The sequence below is a fragment of the Sparus aurata genome, chromosome 6 (genome assembly GCF_900880675.1).
Source record: "Sparus aurata chromosome 6, fSpaAur1.1, whole genome shotgun sequence".
NCBI classification, from domain to species: Eukaryota; Metazoa; Chordata; class Actinopteri; order Spariformes; family Sparidae; genus Sparus; species Sparus aurata.
This window is the reverse complement of record NC_044192.1, coordinates 29,042,941-29,061,902: the sequence shown is the minus strand read 5'-3', so window position 1 is coordinate 29,061,902 and position 18,962 is coordinate 29,042,941. Positions and strand designations below refer to the sequence as shown.

At 43.4% G+C, this 18,962-nt stretch overlaps 1 protein-coding gene across 1 annotated transcript; it reads right to left on the bottom strand.

Moving 5' to 3' along the window:
- Positions 1 to 929: 929 nt before the first annotated feature.
- On the bottom strand, positions 930 to 18,273 carry LOC115582538 (G-protein coupled receptor 22-like). The gene is made up of 2 exons (XM_030418522.1): positions 17,726 to 18,273; positions 930 to 5,105 (listed from the first exon to the last, which is right to left on the bottom strand). The coding sequence occupies exon 2, from the start codon at positions 4,992 to 4,994 to the stop codon at positions 3,441 to 3,443; it is 1,554 nt and encodes a 517-aa protein (XP_030274382.1). The 5' UTR covers positions 4,995 to 5,105; positions 17,726 to 18,273; the 3' UTR covers positions 930 to 3,440.
- Positions 18,274 to 18,962: the final 689 nt, after the last annotated feature.

Genomic DNA, 18,962 nt, shown 5'->3' with positions numbered 1-18,962 from the left:
GTGGCTGCAATGTGGGATTATAACGGCAGAGGTCCCCATCGAGTTGTCCTGAATTGTTTAAATTCCATTTGATCACAGCAAGAATTAACAAATAAACACTAAAAGCATTAGAAGTAGTAGAAGTTGTCTCATTGTTTTCGCTCGGTTAAAGTGATGCAGAATTACTTTTGTCCTACAGGCTTCATCCCACATAGATGACCTTCTTTTTCCCACACTGCAGAGGTCTGTAGCGCCTCCCTCCCACGCAACACGAAGCCCACGCAAAGTTTGCAAAAGGCATGCTGTTGGCAGCTTTCCGACTGGGAGGAGCGTGACATGAACACTGGCAGGTACTGTGGGTCCTCAGTGCTTACTGAGGGCACCCCAACTGGACAATGGGCGCACCCACGGACCAAACAGCAGAGGATGGTTTCTCACAGTCAAGCAGAGAAGTTTGACTCTTACCATGCCAACAGCGACAAGACAGTGCTAAAATTAACACATACAAATTGCACCACCTACTCACTATATTACTGGCTGCTTTGTGCTTGTTGTAAGTGCGCAAACAGTATATCACACGCAAAAGCTGTCGCTGTTCAACACGGACAACAATAAAGAATTTGGAAATAGATGTCCAACACCAGTGTTTATTTATTGCAACAATGTGTGGTTGTGTCAGTGAGGACTTGGTGTTCTTTAGCTCAGCAGTAGATAACGTTTGTCCCCTCAGGTACAGAGGGAATCATCATGTGAGCTATGCTGTTCATTGTGCTCTTGCTGCTCCCATCACCGCAGGCTTCCTTGTAAAAATGCATTCATCACAGCTACACTGGAGGACAGGGTTGTTGCCCGCATAAAGCCTGGTAAACCCAGGCCCCAGGCCCCAGGCGTTTTTCTCAGAAATATTTCTATTGTATAGTCTGTTGTACTCAGTAACTTCAGCAGACAGCTCACATGAACAGACCTCAGTATTTCATATTTATTGATATAATTCAACAATGCATGGTGATACATTCACATAAAAACAACACCATGGAGAAAACCTATAAAGATAGCATATTCTTGGTGTACACACAGTATAATATATCTTTGTTATGTGTTTACATTCAAGAACGCATCACTTTTGTGTGTGTGTGTGTGTGTGTGTGTGTGTGTGTGTGTGTGTATGAGAAAAATCCCTTGACCTAGTCAGTGTGAGTCCCAGTGTGAGTACAGCATTCGAGCAGTGATCACTGGTCCTTTTTGTGATCCCACCAGTGTGACAGTGCTTGAGTTGACCCTTGGGACCAGACGTCCGGCGGCTGACACCGAGACGAGCCAGCTGCAAATACGACGCTCCTCCAAAAGTCAGTCTATAATCACATAAAGACCAAGTGACTTGAACCGTAGATTCACATGTAATAAATTTAAATCGGGACAGTATTTACAGCATGTACAAAAGATAACTGCGTGCCAACAACCATAAATTGAACCACAGAGACACCTTGAATATAATGCATCCTAAAGTACAGGCCTGCAATGACTTCAATCTGTCATAAGGCTGTCAGTTTTTGTTGAGATTGGGTTGGAGGGGTGTAAATTGAACCTTTTTTGTTGGTTTGGTTTTTTAAGATTGTCGTCTTTGGTGTCACACTGGACTGCATTTTACTGAAAGGTTAACCTTCCAGCTTTTGATTCCAGCTAGCTACTTCAACAAAGCCAGCTGGCTTTACCCATAATTATGTTAACATTGAATTAATTGAATAAACCATAGAATAGATTAGAACAGTACCTACTTGTTTTCTTGGTAAGAGTTCAATCAAAACATTGAATTCTCCACTTGCACAATGTAGTTTGACTTAAACCCCTTTTACAAGCTGCATGTTCTTTTATTTTCCGAGTGTCAACTCTTCAGTACATCTATAGTTATCTCAGCACTTTGTCATCCGTTACTTAGTTAAAATACTTAACTTCTCACAATAATTTACTGTATGAAAGATAAAACATTGGCGACATAGCAAGCCACATGCTGGTTCTACTAGCATGTGTAAATGCAGAGCCAGCTAGGCTAGCTGACAAGCTAACCTCGCTGGTATAAAACATCTGTGATTATTAAAATGATCAAAATATTTAAAAACACTCCATACAAAAACGAACATTAATATACACACAGCAAGCTGTAAAAAGTGAAGCATTCTAACTAAGAGACAGACTAACTACAGACATTTACTGCAGAGTTGGCACCGGAAGTGAAAGGACATGCAGTTCCTAAAGTGGTTACTGTAAATCAAGATGAGAATAGCACTCCTATGTCTGTATGGTAGCTAAAAATGATTCTAAAGTCAGCAGCTAGATGGCTTAGCTTAGTATAAATAATTGGGGTACAGCTAGCCCTGCTCATTCTTAGGCTAACATGTTATATATTATGTTTCTTAATCTGTAAAAAAGTGTAAAAATGAGTGGTTATTTTTGGACAGGGTTTGTCTTTGTGCTTAGTTAAGCTAACCAGCTGCTCGCTGTAGCTTCATATTTACCGTACAAACAGTAGATATTATCAATCTTTTTAATCTAATTTTGTACAGGACAGCAAATTGCCTATTTCTCAAAATGTCAAACTACTGGGCTACTTTGAACAACCTGCTTACCTTCTCCCTGAAGTATATGCAAAACATTGATGGGATATTACAAGATATTATCAGAAAATCTGTTTCATTTATATGAGGGAGGTCAGCAAGATTTTGTATAAACACTGAAACATTGACCATTTAAAAACTACTCAAGCTCAAGCAAAACTGGATTTAATATTTCACATTAGCCTTTAACAGCTCTTTGACTTGTTCCTTGCCTTGTCTCTGTGGACTTCCCCTCCCCAACCCTGACACATTTACATGTCATCGCCATATTACATGCATACTCTGTGTTTAGTTCAGAATACACAACGTCCCATTCAGCTAAACATTCTGAGCAGAATGAAGGCAGAGACCAAAATTAAATACACTCAAGGAGCTTTTTGACAAAGTGTATTGACATTTCTTTAAAGCTGCCTTGGACCATTTGAGTGGGTGGGAGATCTGAAGATCTTCAGTCTGCACACATTCTTTGGAGCCATTAGGTAAACACCGCTATATAACGCCCTATCATACAACTCCACATGTAAACAGACTTCATTATTTCACAGAGTGAAGATGCAAATTATATACAACTGTGTGTTAGTTGTTGTATGATTTCCTTCAGCTGCAGAGGCTGTGCGCACCACCACCAGAGACAACAGCCCCCTGCTCCCACTGCTGCCTGAGGTGAATGTTGGCTGTGTTTCACATGGGCTTGCTGCTGGTGGTTACATTAAAACATCTCCCAGGGGTGGAAATGTGTTTTTCACATCTCTTACACTGGCTTCACGCGCCAGTGAGTTTCATAATGGAACACACCTGTGACTGTATTCTGGGTTTTAATTATACAAGGTGGGCCCTCGTGTGTCAGTCTCACAGGACCTCTGCCAGGCAGCGGTCAGTACCTTCGCTGGCTTCCAGCCGCACCTGCCGACTGGTTTTTCTGTTCTCCACCCAGGAGTTGTGTATGACAGTGCCCCCTGGAGAAGGGTCTACCTGGAGCAGGGACACTACCCTCTTCTTAACCTTGGCACGGAGGGCACGGCGCAGCTTCTGTCGGGTGAAGGCGTAGAGCAGTGGGTGGGAGACGGTGGTGCCATAGGCCAGGGCCAAGAACCATAGGCGTACGCTGACCAAGGTGTCACTGGGGCCGATGCCAAGGATTAGCACATTGGTCACAGAGAGGGGAGCCCAACATCCCAGGAAGGTGGTGATAATGATGAGGGACATCCTGAACACCCGCCTTTGTCGCTCACGTCGATCCCTGTGTCGCCGCACTGCCCGCCTCAGGGCAATGATGGCCGACACAGAGGCCTGGACACCCATGGTGGAGGGCATGTGGGTGGCAGCACCCGTGTCAGGGATGACGAGGGGTGCTGAAGAGGACAGGGCTGGGGGGGAGGTAGCTGTGGGCGTGGGGGTAGGGGAGGGGATGAGGGGAGGGTGGCTGTGCTGTTTTGTGCCATCCGTGGTGCACTGTTCCCCTCCCCCTCCTCCCTCTACACCGTCATTCATTTTGACCCCCGCCTTCTTTTTTTTCTGTTTCGAGTGGCGCCCCCCGCAAGAGGGACCCCTGAACCGCTGGCCCTTCTTCATGTGGGAGCCAATGCGGATGTTTAAAGCCCTCAGTATTCTGGAGTAGGTGAACAGCATGACAGCCACGGTGACGAAGAAGATGGGCACCTGCAGGATAAGATGGTAATACATACCCTGGCCCGTGTGGAAGCCCTGCCCACCAATACACAGCAGCGTCCGGTTGCGCCATGCTGGCACCACTGTGGCACTGATGCCACGTGAGGACAAGGACAAAGGTGTCCCCTGTCCTGTCACCTCTGCTCCATCCCCACTGGACCACTGCTCCTCCAAGAACGGGATGAAAAACACAGCCACCGAGGTGACCCAAACAGCAGCCAGGAGCAGTGCTGCTCTACGTGTCGTCAGCAACCTGTTGGCCGGCCGTACTGAAATGTCATATCGGTCCATGCTGATAACCAGGATGTTGATGGCTGTGGCTATGCTGGCAAAGGTGACGCAGGCCTCGTGGAAGCAGCAGAGCAGGGCCAGGTTTGGTCCTGGAGGCAGCAGAACAACCACCAGAGTGAGCGGCAGACACAGCACGCACACCGCCACATCCAGCACGTGCAGATTGACGGTCACCATATTGCTCACCGAGTCCACTAAATTGGATTGAGAGCAGTAGAGCACCAGTACCGTCAGGTTGCTGCTGAAACCCAGCACCAGCTCCAGCATGAGGAAGGCGGTGAGCGGCACCTGGAAGCCCAGCGAGTACGGCATTAACCATGACGCAGGGCTGCTGGACAAGCCCCCTCCTTCCTGCTCCTGAAGGACTCCCGTTCCCTCCAGGCCTGCCACCATCCCAGCCCAGTCAGTGGTGGCTGGGCCCGAGGTGTAGCTGTCAGACTCCATGACCACCTCTCAGCCCTCACATACTGTGTCTGTCACGCTGTTGAGGAGCTCCCATGATGCACCAGGCTGATCCTCCATGATGCAGGGATGAATAACAGCTTGGTGACAGCGCTGGGGAGACAAGAAGACAATCCAGACAGATGAGAAATGATGTATGGAGGAGGGAATCAAAATACATTTTCTCTCTCGCCTCATGTCAGACATCTCAACATAAGTTGTCATAATACAGTGATCATTACACAAATCTATCCATCTATCTGTCTGTCTGTCTGTCTCTCTGTATGCCTGTCTGTATGTCTGTCTGTATGCCTGTCTGTCCCTCAGTCGATCCGTCTGTTAGTCCGTCCATCTGTCTTTATAAAATATGCATATATCAAACCCCAGTGTCTGCAGATTGAACAGGTGCTGCATAATGCATCGATCCAGCGTCCAATCTGTCTCTTTTCAGTGTCTCTGATTACGATTTTGGCTCAGCCAAGGTCTGAGACCTGCACACAAGCTGTCAGAACCGCAGGCCGTCACAACAGGCAATCACTAATGTGCTCTGCAGCTCAGGGGAATGAGCAAATTGAATGGAGCAAAGTAATCAGACCTGCAGGTAATCAACTGCCCTCTCATTGGATCAGTGAAAACAACACATTCAGCAACTTACACACAATTGGTTATGATCTCTGCTCTGCCAGCTGTAGCAGACCACATGATTTATTTATAATACTTCAACTGCCAAAGGAGCATAATTGTTGGATGCTTAAAGCCAAACTGATGACGACTGAAGTTAAATCAGTTCACATCAGAAGAGTGTTTTTCATTCAAATATTCTGCGAAAGGACCTCAAGGAATATCTGCAGAATGAACCAAAAGTTAAAAAAAAAAAAACAATCTCAAAGAGGATTTGGGGGAGATTTGTATGATTAAATTGCAATGTTATCTACAGTTAAACCTACAAAACCTAAACCTTACAACATTCACTTTTAACTCCCTGTTAAGGCACAACTTGTTATTTTCATATTTCCAACTGTGTGCAGATAAAACAAACAACATAAAATGTTGTAGAGTGATGTTTAGAGGTGTTGTAGGCATATTTTTCCCTGAAAGAGCTAAGCTAACTAACAACTGCTAAGCTAATCACGTTCTTGCTTCTAGCTTTATATGTCACACGTAAACATAACCAAACATAACTTTCATCTCGGGCTTTTTTGTGTTTGCAATCACAATCAGCTTTGGCAGTGCAAAGGACAGCATGCAGCAATGATGTCCTTGCAAATTAGTGTAGGGGTGAGCGCTTGCATTAAAATGGCAAAACCTCTCTAAAGAAAAGATAAAAGCTGCTAGCTTTATCATTCTTTGTACTATTAGTAACCAGATTAAGGTAATTTGTTATTATCAACGTGTAGTAAGGGTGGGTGGTTTACCGGTTTGGTCACCATCACAGCTGTCATGCTTGGTCATAACATGTATTTTGCAACAGAGTCATCGATGCCATGAATGTTTTAGTGGGTTCAAAACAACGTGCTTTACTGTGGCTGCGAAAACATGCAGCTAGAGGTCAAAGCACATAATCATAGAACTAAAGTTACATCCAGTAACTACTGTTTTCTGTGCAAACAGCGATTCAATATCACAAACACATGGAAGATAACAAAGCACCTCCACTTTTCCGTTGTTGTCCGCAAGATCCAGTGAAGTGAAATGAAGATCCAGTGGATTAACTTCAGTTTTGTAAAACTCCCTATGTAAATGTCCCTACAACACCTAGGAAACTCGTACAGGCTATGTGTGTGCTAACCATTTTACCTTGGACTGCTCTTTCAACGTAAACAACAGGATGCGCTTCAAAACTCAGCTCAACAAAGGATCATTACCAAGTAAAAACTTAAACTTGTTAGTTTTGCCAGGGCTTCAGGTTACTTTTCATTTTGCAGATTAACCTGTTGAGCTTAGCATTAGCACATCCTTGCTCTTAAGTGACTCATGTCTATTGTAGCACGACTAGAGTATCTAGTACTCAGCTTTTGTTGAAGTGACTATAGTAGTAGGTTAGATGTGGGAAACTGTTTTGTCACATTGCTTTTTGTGTAACTTAATGCTGCAACAAATGCTCAGCTGGCTCTGTTGTTAACATTACACGAGAGCTCTGCCTGCTTCCTGATCCTCGACAGTGTGTGTGTGTCTGTCGCTGCTGTATTGTACTTGGGTTTTCTCCAATGGGTTTTCTCCACATTAACGCTGTTGAGATGCCTAATCCTACCGCTTGACTAACTGTGAGAATGAATCACATTATCTGGCAGGCTGCTCCTCCTCATACCTCATACCTCATTTTTATTCCAATTTCAAGAGACTAAATGTTTTGTTTTTGTTTTTTTCATTTGTAAAGATACACTGCCAGTAGAGTGAAAAAAAAAAGCTAGAATCATGTTTGAGTGGAGTATCCCTTTTATTTTTGTAACAGTGTGATTTGTCGCTGCAAAAATACAAAATAAACACAGTGAAATTTTAGGTCATATCGCCCACCCCTAGCGTGTAGGTTGTTGTTGTTTCTTCTTTTATGTATCCACCTGGATACTGAAAACGGTAACATGCAGATAGCTGAAGGGGAGGAGAATGTCGCCTGAAATAGGTTGCCAAGTGGCAGGCTCATACCCACAGTGTACATCCGGTGAGTCAGACTAGTTGTATTTAGAACAAATACTGACGTGCGATACTGATGATAATGTCAACAGCATCAGAAGACGATTACTTACATTAAGTCTCCGTCCAGTCTTAACCTGTGTTGTAAAAGGAATTTAGAGAGGAGGATGACGATGATGATCCAATCCATTGTTTTGAATTGCCTTTAACTCCCTCTGCAGCAACACCACGAAAGGCATTACATGGAAGACAAAAAACCCTCACTCTGTCGAATTTGCAAGTACTGACTACACTTCAACATCTGGATCCGAAACAGTGTTATCTGCTGTTATTCAACGCTGTAGCTCGCGGGTCATTGAGGACTTTTGTTGCAGTTTACTGTAGTATCAGTGAAACGCAGCGTGTGGGTACTTGTATGCACTCAGACAGTGGCTCACTGTTGTATCGACAACTGCGAGATTAAAGGCACTGTCTATTACACAGTCGCTCGTCATTGATTGGAAGATGGCTGCCTATTGCACCTGCGGGAAATCAATGGAACGATTAAAAATCACCGCTTCTCTCCTCCGAAATTCATCAAGAGGTCAAAAATCTCAGCGTCAGCGTGGCGCTGGAAACACGTGACAGTGAGCCCCCCCTCCCGAGTCAAAAGAGCACACGGAACAAACAGAGAACGGCACAACAAATCAACCTCCCAACCTCCGCACAACTCCACTCTGGCAACGAGACATCCAGTTGAGTGATGGAGTCATTTTCTCCGTGTTTCTGTTGCTACGGCAACCACGCTACAAGAGTCTAGATTAATGAGGACACAGGTGCCATAGTATTGAAGTGTGCGTCACCGGGCTCTTTGGTGACACCACGCTAGTGACAGTGAGGAGGTAGAGTAGTGGAGTTAAAACATCTCTCGACTGCAGAACGGAGAGCTTGAAACATGTCGCATTCCCACAGGAGTGGATAACAACACAACGTACTGTTGCTGGTCTGTTGAGTTGTGAGTCAAAATGTCAACAGCAAGTGCAACAATAAAACCTTCTGCTGCTGATATATTGAACATTGCCTCTAATAATTCACACCACAGTGTCTGCGTGTTTGTCTACTTGCATGCGTTCCTGCTCTCCCTGGGCATGTCGACAACAGGATGTGGGAGGAAACAGAAGTCCCTGGAGATCAACAGCACTCTTCTTTAAACTGTTCCCAGTAACATAAGCAAATGAATCAATTCTTTGTGGAATCAAGAGGCAAGTTAAGTTTCTGCAACGCTGCCTAAGTTAGAGAGGATGCAGTTGGCAGATGTAGATTGATGGTTTAGTTTAAATCTGTAGGAGCCGCCTAGTGGTGACTTAAGGAGACACCGGGGAACGTAAGGGTGTCGGAAAAAAGGCCGGTGAAGAACTGACAGCGTGCATGAGCGCAGCCCTGCAGCCACTTTGCTCTTCTCGCGTTGGAGGTTTCCAGCTGGTCCGATCGTGAGCAGACTGTCTGATTGGCATCAGAGGCTGGAAATGGGAGAGAGTGAAGATAAGGGGGCGAAGAGGGGGAGTTTGGATGGAATCTGGGAAGAAATGGAAATGTAGAGAAGTATGGATTCTTGTTTATTAAGGTGCACCTGAAAGTAGGACATGTGAAAAATGCCTGCTAGAGAGCTGAGACAGATTACAGAAATGACGTGGGAAGGAAGTAGAAAAGACAGGCGAGCCAGCGGCACTGGTAAACAAGATGTCCCAGGGAGCAGAGGTGGCAGATTTTTTTTTTTTTTTTCAGCCTTACATCAGCTTGCCCCTAACTGCCGCTGGTTTCCTGGTTTCCTCCAGTTCCCAAAAGACCTCTTCAGTCCCGAAAGACTCAGCTCATGATTGCCTGTGTGAAAAGCTGCATGATGAACACGCAGGTTAGGTGGACAGATATCGGCAATCTTGAAATCATAGCTGAATAGCAATCTGGCTTTTGCCCGGCAGCTGATGGAGAATGCAGCTCTATATGTTATATATGTTTTTTCCCGTAATATAGGCACCAATGGTTTGGCTGTGCGAACTCTGTATGCTCCACTTTAAGCGAGGTTGTGTGATTTTAACACACTAAGGGGGAGCTCTCTGTCTGAAACAATGTCGTAGCATTGGCTTTCTGCATATTAAATAAAAAGACCGAGTTGCAAAGGGCGTTCACGTGAAGCAGAAGTATGAAAAACAATCAATGTGACCCTGATTTGACTCACAGTGTGTCACCCTCAACCACTTCTTTAGCCACAGGATGGTTATTAAGAATTTTCTCGCTCTTTAAACAGCCGGAATCCAAGTGACCTCTGGGTTAGACTTTGTACAGCACTGTTCATTTCTGAATCCAGATAAAACCTTGTCAGACGGCAGCAGCCCCACTCCTGATAACTAGCTGTGCGTCAGAGGCAGGCAAGTGTAAAGCCAGGTGCATTTCTTAAAGGGGGCTTCCTAATTAAGTCGCCTGCGAGCAGAAGGCGCTCACCAGGGAGTGCTCCAAGTGACTGTGTGTGTGGCCATTTCCTAGCTTTGCTGAAGGCAATAATCTCACTTAGACCCTGACATCCAGAGGACCAGGCGAGAAGTCACATCAAGGTGATGCATTTAATCTTCGGGAACACTATCTCAGCAACACCTTCTTCTTTTAGCCTCCGACGGTGTAATGTGGTCGAATGTGAGCGCAAGAACACATTTTCAGAGAAAGCTAAGTATCAGGTGTTGATGCTGAGAACCTTGTGCACTGTACCTGTTGACACCAGGGTCTGACCTGATTTTCCTTTTCCCTGCTAGCCTGAAGCTAAGTAAATAGTTTGGCAGTTAAATACACTTATTTGATTTATTTCACAGAGTTAGATGAGAGGATCGTCCACACTCTCGTATGTAGCCTGCATGAAGTTCCAGCAAGCAGCCAGTTAGCACAAAGACTGGAAACAGGTGAAAACAGCCAGTCTCACACTTTGTGGGTCTTGTATGAATTACACACATACAATATAACGCAGCAATTAGTTAGCTGTACACCTAACTGTTTCATCCTGCTTCTAGTCCTTGTGCTAAGGGAAGCAAACAGGCATTGGTGTCATTTACACTGGGGGCAGGGACACTTTTTGAAAAACCCAATTTTGTCTCCATTTCATTTTAAAAGCAAAATTTGTTAAAAATGACTCAGAATAGCCTGCAAAGACAGTGACTTATAGTGAACTGCTGCATGCTAAAGCAGTTTCTCATTTTTCCTCCCTTTGTCCTCTTGTACATCGTGCACTTTGGGTCGCTGTAAATTATAACTGCACCTTCTAAAAAATGTGGCGCTAGCTACTGTAGCTCCTTCTGAGATTCATGATCCTGTGGCGGCCCCGAGTGGAGGAGATTGACAGGCGTGGTATTTGAGTTTAATTGTGTCACATGAATGAATTACTGTGTGGAGGTCTCATTGCATTGCTCAAAATGTTGACGACGGTTTGAAAAGCCCTCGTGTCCTGACCGCTTTTCAACACGGAGCGACACCCTTGCTAACAGGCTGCTGGCTCCGGCTTCATATTGACTGTAGAGAGACAAGAGTGGTGTCAGGTTTGTCATCTACCTCTTGGCAAGAAAGAGAAGAAGCAATAAGAACGTTTCCCAAATACGCTCAGTTTGTACTTTAACCAGATGTGTACTGACTCACAAGTCAGAAATGCACCCTGAAACTCTTCTATGTACTGTAACTTCTGCATCTTCTTCTTTTGTTGTTTGATGATGAACCATTGTTATTCTTCATCATATTCATTTAGACTTATAGTTGTTGCCTGAAATTCTCACTATAAAAATGCAAAATTGTACACATACCCATACATTTATTTGATTCTGCACTGCACCTGACATCACATCCAGGTCCTAATCTTAATCCTTTGTTTTTCATTCAGCTGAGAGGAGTGTTTTGTTTAATCTCATTTAGCTCTATTTATATGTAAAGATTTACAACGTTTAAAAGGTTATTTCCTATGCCATGGATTTTGTTGCTTTGTGATCTTGTTGAATGCCAATTTTCTTCAGGATAATCAAGGTTCAGTGAAGCTAATTATCATACATCAGGTTTTATAGGACTTAGAAAGCAATAACTTTCAGTATCTATCGTTGTTCAACAACAACACACAGAGAAATCCTTTACAAAGTGGAACACCAAGTTCAAAATTTGCTAACCCTCACCCTTAACAGTCAGACTTGAATGCAACAATGCAGACCTGGTCCCTGGAGGGTAAAGAACGTTCGTTCAAACATAAGAAATCAATGCAGGTTGATGAAAAGTGCAATAAAAACATTAATTACAACACTTCATAACAACATCTCCTGAACACCAGTGACTGATCTGATGATATAATGGATAATTTTTCACTTTAACGGCGCATCAAAGCCTCAGCAGGGAGGTTAATTCACAATCTGGAAAAGCACATCCAGAGCCACCACTTTCCACGCACAAAGAACCCAGTGATGCTCCACAACCTTTTCCCCTCCGGTGTAGGAAGCCAGAAAATATGTGACAAGAGACTGTATAGCATGTATAATTGAACAGCTATGGTCACATCAGCATTTCCCAGAAGCAGCAGCACAAAGATTAAAAAGATGAATGGCAGAGAAGATAATATCGCTATTCCTGTGAGACAAGCTGATGTAACAGGTTGTCAAAATGACACATGGTGAGAAGACAGGAATGCTGAATAGTGAGAGGGAATACATTTCAATGTACAATTTTTTATGGGAATACTGTGGGAAATCACATTGTTAAACACTGGAAAAAAATGATCATGACCAGTGTTTGATTTGTTCATTTTGAACAGGGGCATGGACATAACCCGAACTCTGATGTAACTCTATAGAAAAACTATATCTGTAGTCATGCCAGCAGCACAGAAACTACTGAATGATCATGGAAATGTTCGAGGGATACAGGCAGCAGTGTGTCTCTGTGATCCTCTTGCTCCTCTGAGCCGACACGTTGCTTCGTGTCACCTTGATCATGAAGGTGACATCACCCTAAAGAATATATAGGATACATTATAGTACAGAACTGAGTATTAATAGTGTATGGTTCGGGTAATAATATAGATCCAAGACGAAACTGACAGAAGGGAGGGACAGAGAGAGGAATGCGCAATAACAAATCTGCCTGCTACCTCAGCACCATGGACAGCACCATGGATTTATCAATGCACAGTCACACTACTGATATTTCAAAACCATGATCAGGGCTGTAGATTATAATTTACATAAGTCAGTCAGATAGAGGATCAGCGAGTAAAACAGACGAGACTAACAAATTCAGCAAAACATACCCCCATTAGAACTGTGGTTTTCTGTTCATGAAGTAAATGGGTTTTTTAATTGGCTTTCAGTTAAATTTGAATTTCAACGCGGACACTCATCTACTCAACCAGCGTTAGCAAAGCAGCAAGTAAAGTTAGGTTTAGATAATTATGCTTTCAAAATACACTTTTATTTGCACTTTCCATTTTTTTTAAATCTACATCTCCATTCATCAAGAGCTCAGGATGTTAACAAATAAAAACTTCCATTATCAATAACAAATCTATTACAATATTATTACAACACCTTTATCAGCGAGCATATCCACATTTTTCGTCTCCACACAACACATGGGTTTTGACATGACCCCCATATTTTATAGCATCACAGGATTATTGCGGTTAGAAGTAAATCATTTTTGCCTCAACAAGATGAATAAGTTATGCATTAAGGTACCTGAAAATCTAATCAGAGCGTGAACTCAAGCGGGAGAAGCTGTGGGGACGAGGTATGAAGTACTGTCAGTAAGTTTTTGCCAGTAGCCGTGGTGGGAGGACAGAAAGAAGCGATGAACAGGGCGGGTATTTAATGGCCATATTTTTATTCTAATATATACCGTGTGTAACGAGATTGTAATGCCGTTATGGATACCTCAAGTTTCTTTTTTTTGTAAGCTGTACAATAGGAGAATTTTGAAAAAATGTCTTGTCTCCAAAGAATCTGATCATTCACTCTTTTGTGTCAAAAGGGAAGCTTCAATCACCTCTCACGACAATGTCCCCACAACGTTTTGGTGTCGACACATTGTTACTCACCATGCACTGTAACGACAAGAGAGAAAGTCTGGAGCCAACATGAGGATACGGACCAACGTACACTCCCCTATACAATAAACGGCCATCAGAAGTGTGTGAGGGTGCGCACGAGTAAAAAAAGACTCCCCATTGAGACATCAAGCTGTGATTTGAATGCTCTCTCCAGTCACTGCACCATGATGGAGACAGAATGTCATGTCAGAGCAAAATACTTGCAGGCCACTGCTCATCCCCGGCGCAGTCGGCCTAGGAGTGCAAGGCACACACATTAATATTGCTACACAAACACACACACAGTTATACAACAGGACACCTGCTGAGTCTAAGTGGTCTTGTAGCCGTAGATGAATACAAAAAGGATGAAAGTCTCATCCGAGGCAGCGCTGGAGTACATTACAGGACTGCACATGTCAGGGATTATTTTCTCTGACAGCAATTGAAAATACAAATTGAACACAGAATTCTCTCCTGACTGCAGACTTCCAGCTGCTTGTCTGCCTTTAGCACCGCAACTCTCTGGGGCCTGACTCTGACCTCTAGATGTGAAGACAACTACTACAAGGATATTATGTTGACCATTTTCAAGATCAGTATCATCATGTAGCCTAAAGTATTACGAACATTCGGAATGTAAATCAGTAGTTACAAACTGCCAATATGACAAAAACAGTGACATATAATTTCATACACCTAATTGTACAGCCTCACTAGTACATACTGCATGCCTTGTTTTTTTTTAAAACAAAACAAAACATCTGTGGTCAATCTCCATCCACTGATGAAGACCAGGTGATGTGGTTTAAAGAGACTGCTTTGTCAAACACAAGGATCTGAGTTGAAATGTGTCTTTTGAAGTGACAAACATCGTGTGTGTGAATCATGGCACAATTCGAATGGGAGTTTTAAAGAAAAACATGTGTCTCCTGTCATAAACTACTGCACATGCATTTTCTGAAATAAGTCCTCACGGTGGTCCAGATGAAGATGAGGGACTCTGCCTGTCTATAGAGGGAAACAATGCTAATGTTAGCAAGCTAAGCTAAAAGGCTCTTGTTTTCTGAGTGAAGGATACTTATCGCAGCTTGCATGCCTCCACTTCATGAGTGAAATACAAAGACACAAGGTGGGTCCTCCTCCAAATGTGTTGTAAAAGTACAGAGGTCTTGAATTACCACTGTTTTTTTAAACACTTCTTAAACACTAGCTTGTCTTTGATTGCTTATGGCCTCCAAAATATTCAAAACTGCGCACACTTCCTAGTGTATGTCATATGATCTACACAAAGACATACAGAACATTATACATCCATACACTGTCTCATCCCTCACGGCTGTATTAACACAGCGAGGTCACAAGCAGGGTCAGGGGCCTCTCGGGTCAAACTGATTGGTTTATTGACCCTCTGTCTGCGGCTTTTACAGCCCTCAGCTGTGGCTTTTGTTAGAGCTGCACGCATGCGCTCTCTAATCAGAAATCGAATTATTACTTCTGTTTAAGTCATAAATATTTCGGCTCATGGAGTCGAGGGGCAGCTTGGAGAAGTGAGCAGGACGGCATGAAATATAGTGAAATACAGAGAGTGCTTTAAAGGAAAGTATGAGGGAGCGTAAAATGAAGCAAAAACTCTTCAAGAGACTCATCTTTAATGTATGTATATCTTTAAACGACGGTCGAGGAGAAATGTGAGAGATAGCGTGCACACACTGTGAGTGCGCCTATTGCCATTTCACTCAGTGATCAGAATACAGACTCTCCAACGTTAGACGGGCAAGTCAGGTTTAAACGCAGCATCCAGTCTCTCACTCAGGGCCTTTGTGTTGTCCTGTTACCTGAATTATTTAGCACCAAGCAAAAACGTGGACCCGAAATAGCCAGGCATTGGTAAAACCCAAGCTTGGGTAAGAAAAGAGGGAGAAAAGAAGAAATAGAGTCAAGAGAGAAGGCGTGTGTTGCAATTGACAGACGACGGACGCAAGATGAGGTTATTTAACTTCAGATGGAGGCAATTAGAACACAACGCATCCATTTTTGTGTGAGCTAGACAGATGATGTTTTAGTGCACACACAGGCACACACACACGCTCACACACACACACACACACACACACACACACACACACACACACACACACACACACACACACACTTCCTGTCTTCATGTGTCCAGCAGCATTTGGTTCCCCCCTCCCCTTCATGTTCACAATCAAAGCTGTCCACAGCAGAACACGGGGACGGCACGGCGGAGACACAGCTCAGACCCAAACGCTTTCATCAAGACTTTCTCTTTGCTTTCCTCCACCTCCACACTTTCGCAACCAAGCCCTCCCTTCTCCGCTGCTCCTCATCTCGCCTGCTGTGTCTTGCTGCATTTAGTTTCACTTTTACAGTCTTTATTTGTCCCTCTGTGCAGTCTCTCTTCTCATCTCTCTTTCTAGCTGTCTTGTTCTTCATCTATACTCGCATTAACAGCACAGTTTTTTCATGATTTACTATATAACGGCAGTAGTGGGAAGTACCTATGGCATGATGGTGTATTATTTATGGCGTATAGTATTTGTGCTTTGGTTTAGAATAGTGTTAGTCCCCTTTTCAAATGTTGCTCTTTTACTTGTTTATGTTGCACCATATGGTCTTCTCATCATGTGCTGTGCGCTGCACTGTACATGGTCACGATGACAATAAAGCTCTACTTGACTTGACTTTAACATTTAAAAAAAACTGGTGCTTGTGATGAAGAGCTGAGAGAGAAATGGCGTGCCACAGGATGTAGATTGCACGACACAAGTCTGTCTATCGATCGATTGATTTACCTGCCAATTATATTCAAGGTGAATCATTTTGTCTAAAACATGAATGATGACTTAATGCTGTGTTTCTGCCATGCAACAGTCCAAAACAGGAAAATAAAAGTTATTAAAATAGCTTCATAGAAGACTGAGAAAAACTGTAAATAATCACAGCTGAGAGACTAAACCCAAATATGTATTTTCTTGCCTAAAATAAATATTTAAAACATCCCATGCTCTACAAAGTATAAATAAAAATTGTCATATTAAGATGTGAATGTGCATAAAACAATAAGCTGGTTGTTTAACAGACCAATAAAATGTCCTAAATGTAGCTCGTTCTGCCCTTAAATTCAAGATTTATGTCTTTAACGCTAAGTTTAAGTATTCTGTTTACTTCTCACTTAAACTGCTATGGAAGAAGATATATGATCATAATCCAGCAACTAATGGAGCCTGGCGGGCAGAGAGAACAGAGCACGACAGGATTTATGCAGTTTAAAGATATTTTAAGGCATGTTTGGCCCCTTGGCTGTTGGCACACGCAATCAAACACAAATGCAAAAAAAAAAAAAAAACAACAAAACATCGCAAACACACGCAGCATCCAAACAGACAAGCGCACTTTGATGCGGGCTGAGATGTTTCCAGCGGACTGCAGTGAGGACTCCCTCAGGAGCGTGGGAGAAACACACTGCCTCGAAGCCCGTAACTGTGTCAAGCACCTACTCCCACATGCAGCCCGTTGTTTCTAATAAAACCCAGGTTCCTCTGCTAAATCGATATTTCCAAACAGCGCGGGGCGGTGCGCCCTGCTCTGCTCGGAGGGAAGCCAATGCAATTATTTCATATCAATCCTCGCATCAAATAAACACGTACAGTTGGATATAATATGCATGATCAAAACAGTGTTGCCATTTATTTTTTAAGATTTTGTTAAATATCCACACTAATACGCTGTGTAAAAGTTGATTTTTTACCATTTCCAAAGTTTAAGGGGCGCGCAAAAAGTGCACGTGCTGATTACAGAATACTTAAGAACTGTGTTATTTTAATTGCCAGTTGAAGTTATTGTTGGACTGGACTGATGGAGGACATCTGCGTGCCGCTGCTTGCCGAGCGGCTGCGCAATTATACACCAAAATGTCTATCAGATAAACGGCTGCACACACAGAAAAAAATGATCACAGATTGGTAAACACATGCTTTCATTAACAAAACTGCGCGCTTACCTCTTGTGTCGGAGCCGCGCGCTCAGAGCTCCATGTCCACAACCTGTGTGCTGGTGGGAAGCGTCCCTTTCTGTCCTGTGGAGGAGCCGAGCACATGCTCAGCAGCAGCAGCTCCACCAGGGGCCACTGAACACGACACAGCTCTGAGGGAAGGACCGACCGACGGATGGATGGATGGATGGACGGACGGCTGCACTGCCCGCGAACAGAGCTCCTCAGGCTCCTGCTGGATGACTTCAAGGTACTGACTGGAGGAGGAGGAGGGAGGTGCCAGGTCTGCTATCAAGGTCACTCACATCAAAGGTTTTTAGACTCCAGACCGCATGCAATGCTGGTCTTTGTCTCTGAGGTTCAATTTTAAAGCTGCTGTCTATTTGTCTTTATGGGATGCATTAATATTGAATGACTTCTTTGGGAGCGCCACTGATAATGAAAGAAGCTGAATACAGCCTTCTGCGGCTCCAGGAGGAGATGTGCAAAATCTAATGAAGTGCCTCGTGTGATGTCACTTGAGTCAGTGTAAGTGAGTCAAGAGAGAAGAAGTGGTGCTTACAAGAACTCTGTAGCCCACTCCTCATCTGTTTGAAGCTACACATTAGCCACCACTTAGCATAACACCGTCTGACCAAACGGTCTGTGGTGCAGTTGCATTGTGGGAGATGTAGGCCCCAGGTTTAAACAAGGAGGAATTATGTATGATATAAAAAGACAATATCTCTGATGCTGTGGCACCAATTTTGATCCTTTAAAAAAAAACAATAAAACCCCAAAATGTACACCACCAATTCAGCACTCTTATAACAAAATTTATATTTTGAGTATTAAATTTTTTTTTATCATGATTACAAGTTGTTTTGTTTTTCGATGAGTATGGTGACCCTTTTTCCTATATTTAGATCAGAGGTTGTGCCTTTTTATAACATAATATAGCCTACAGAAAAAATGAGATGAAAGCAGTCATTGATTGGATATTTTCAGCTGAAGCATCTGCACACCCGCTGTGATGGGAAAGGAAAATTAAACCACTTGCCAAACAAACCTGTTCAACAGACTGACAATGAGCAGAAACAAATGTAGACAATTATATGGCTACATACACTTGATACACAAGTGTCATTTTGGAATACTGTGAACAACAAATGTAGATTAACACACAAGATTGTCAGCCTGCGCCTCGTGACTCATTTCAGTGCTGACAAAGAAATGGCACATGACCAGTGTTCACTATTTCGTGTTT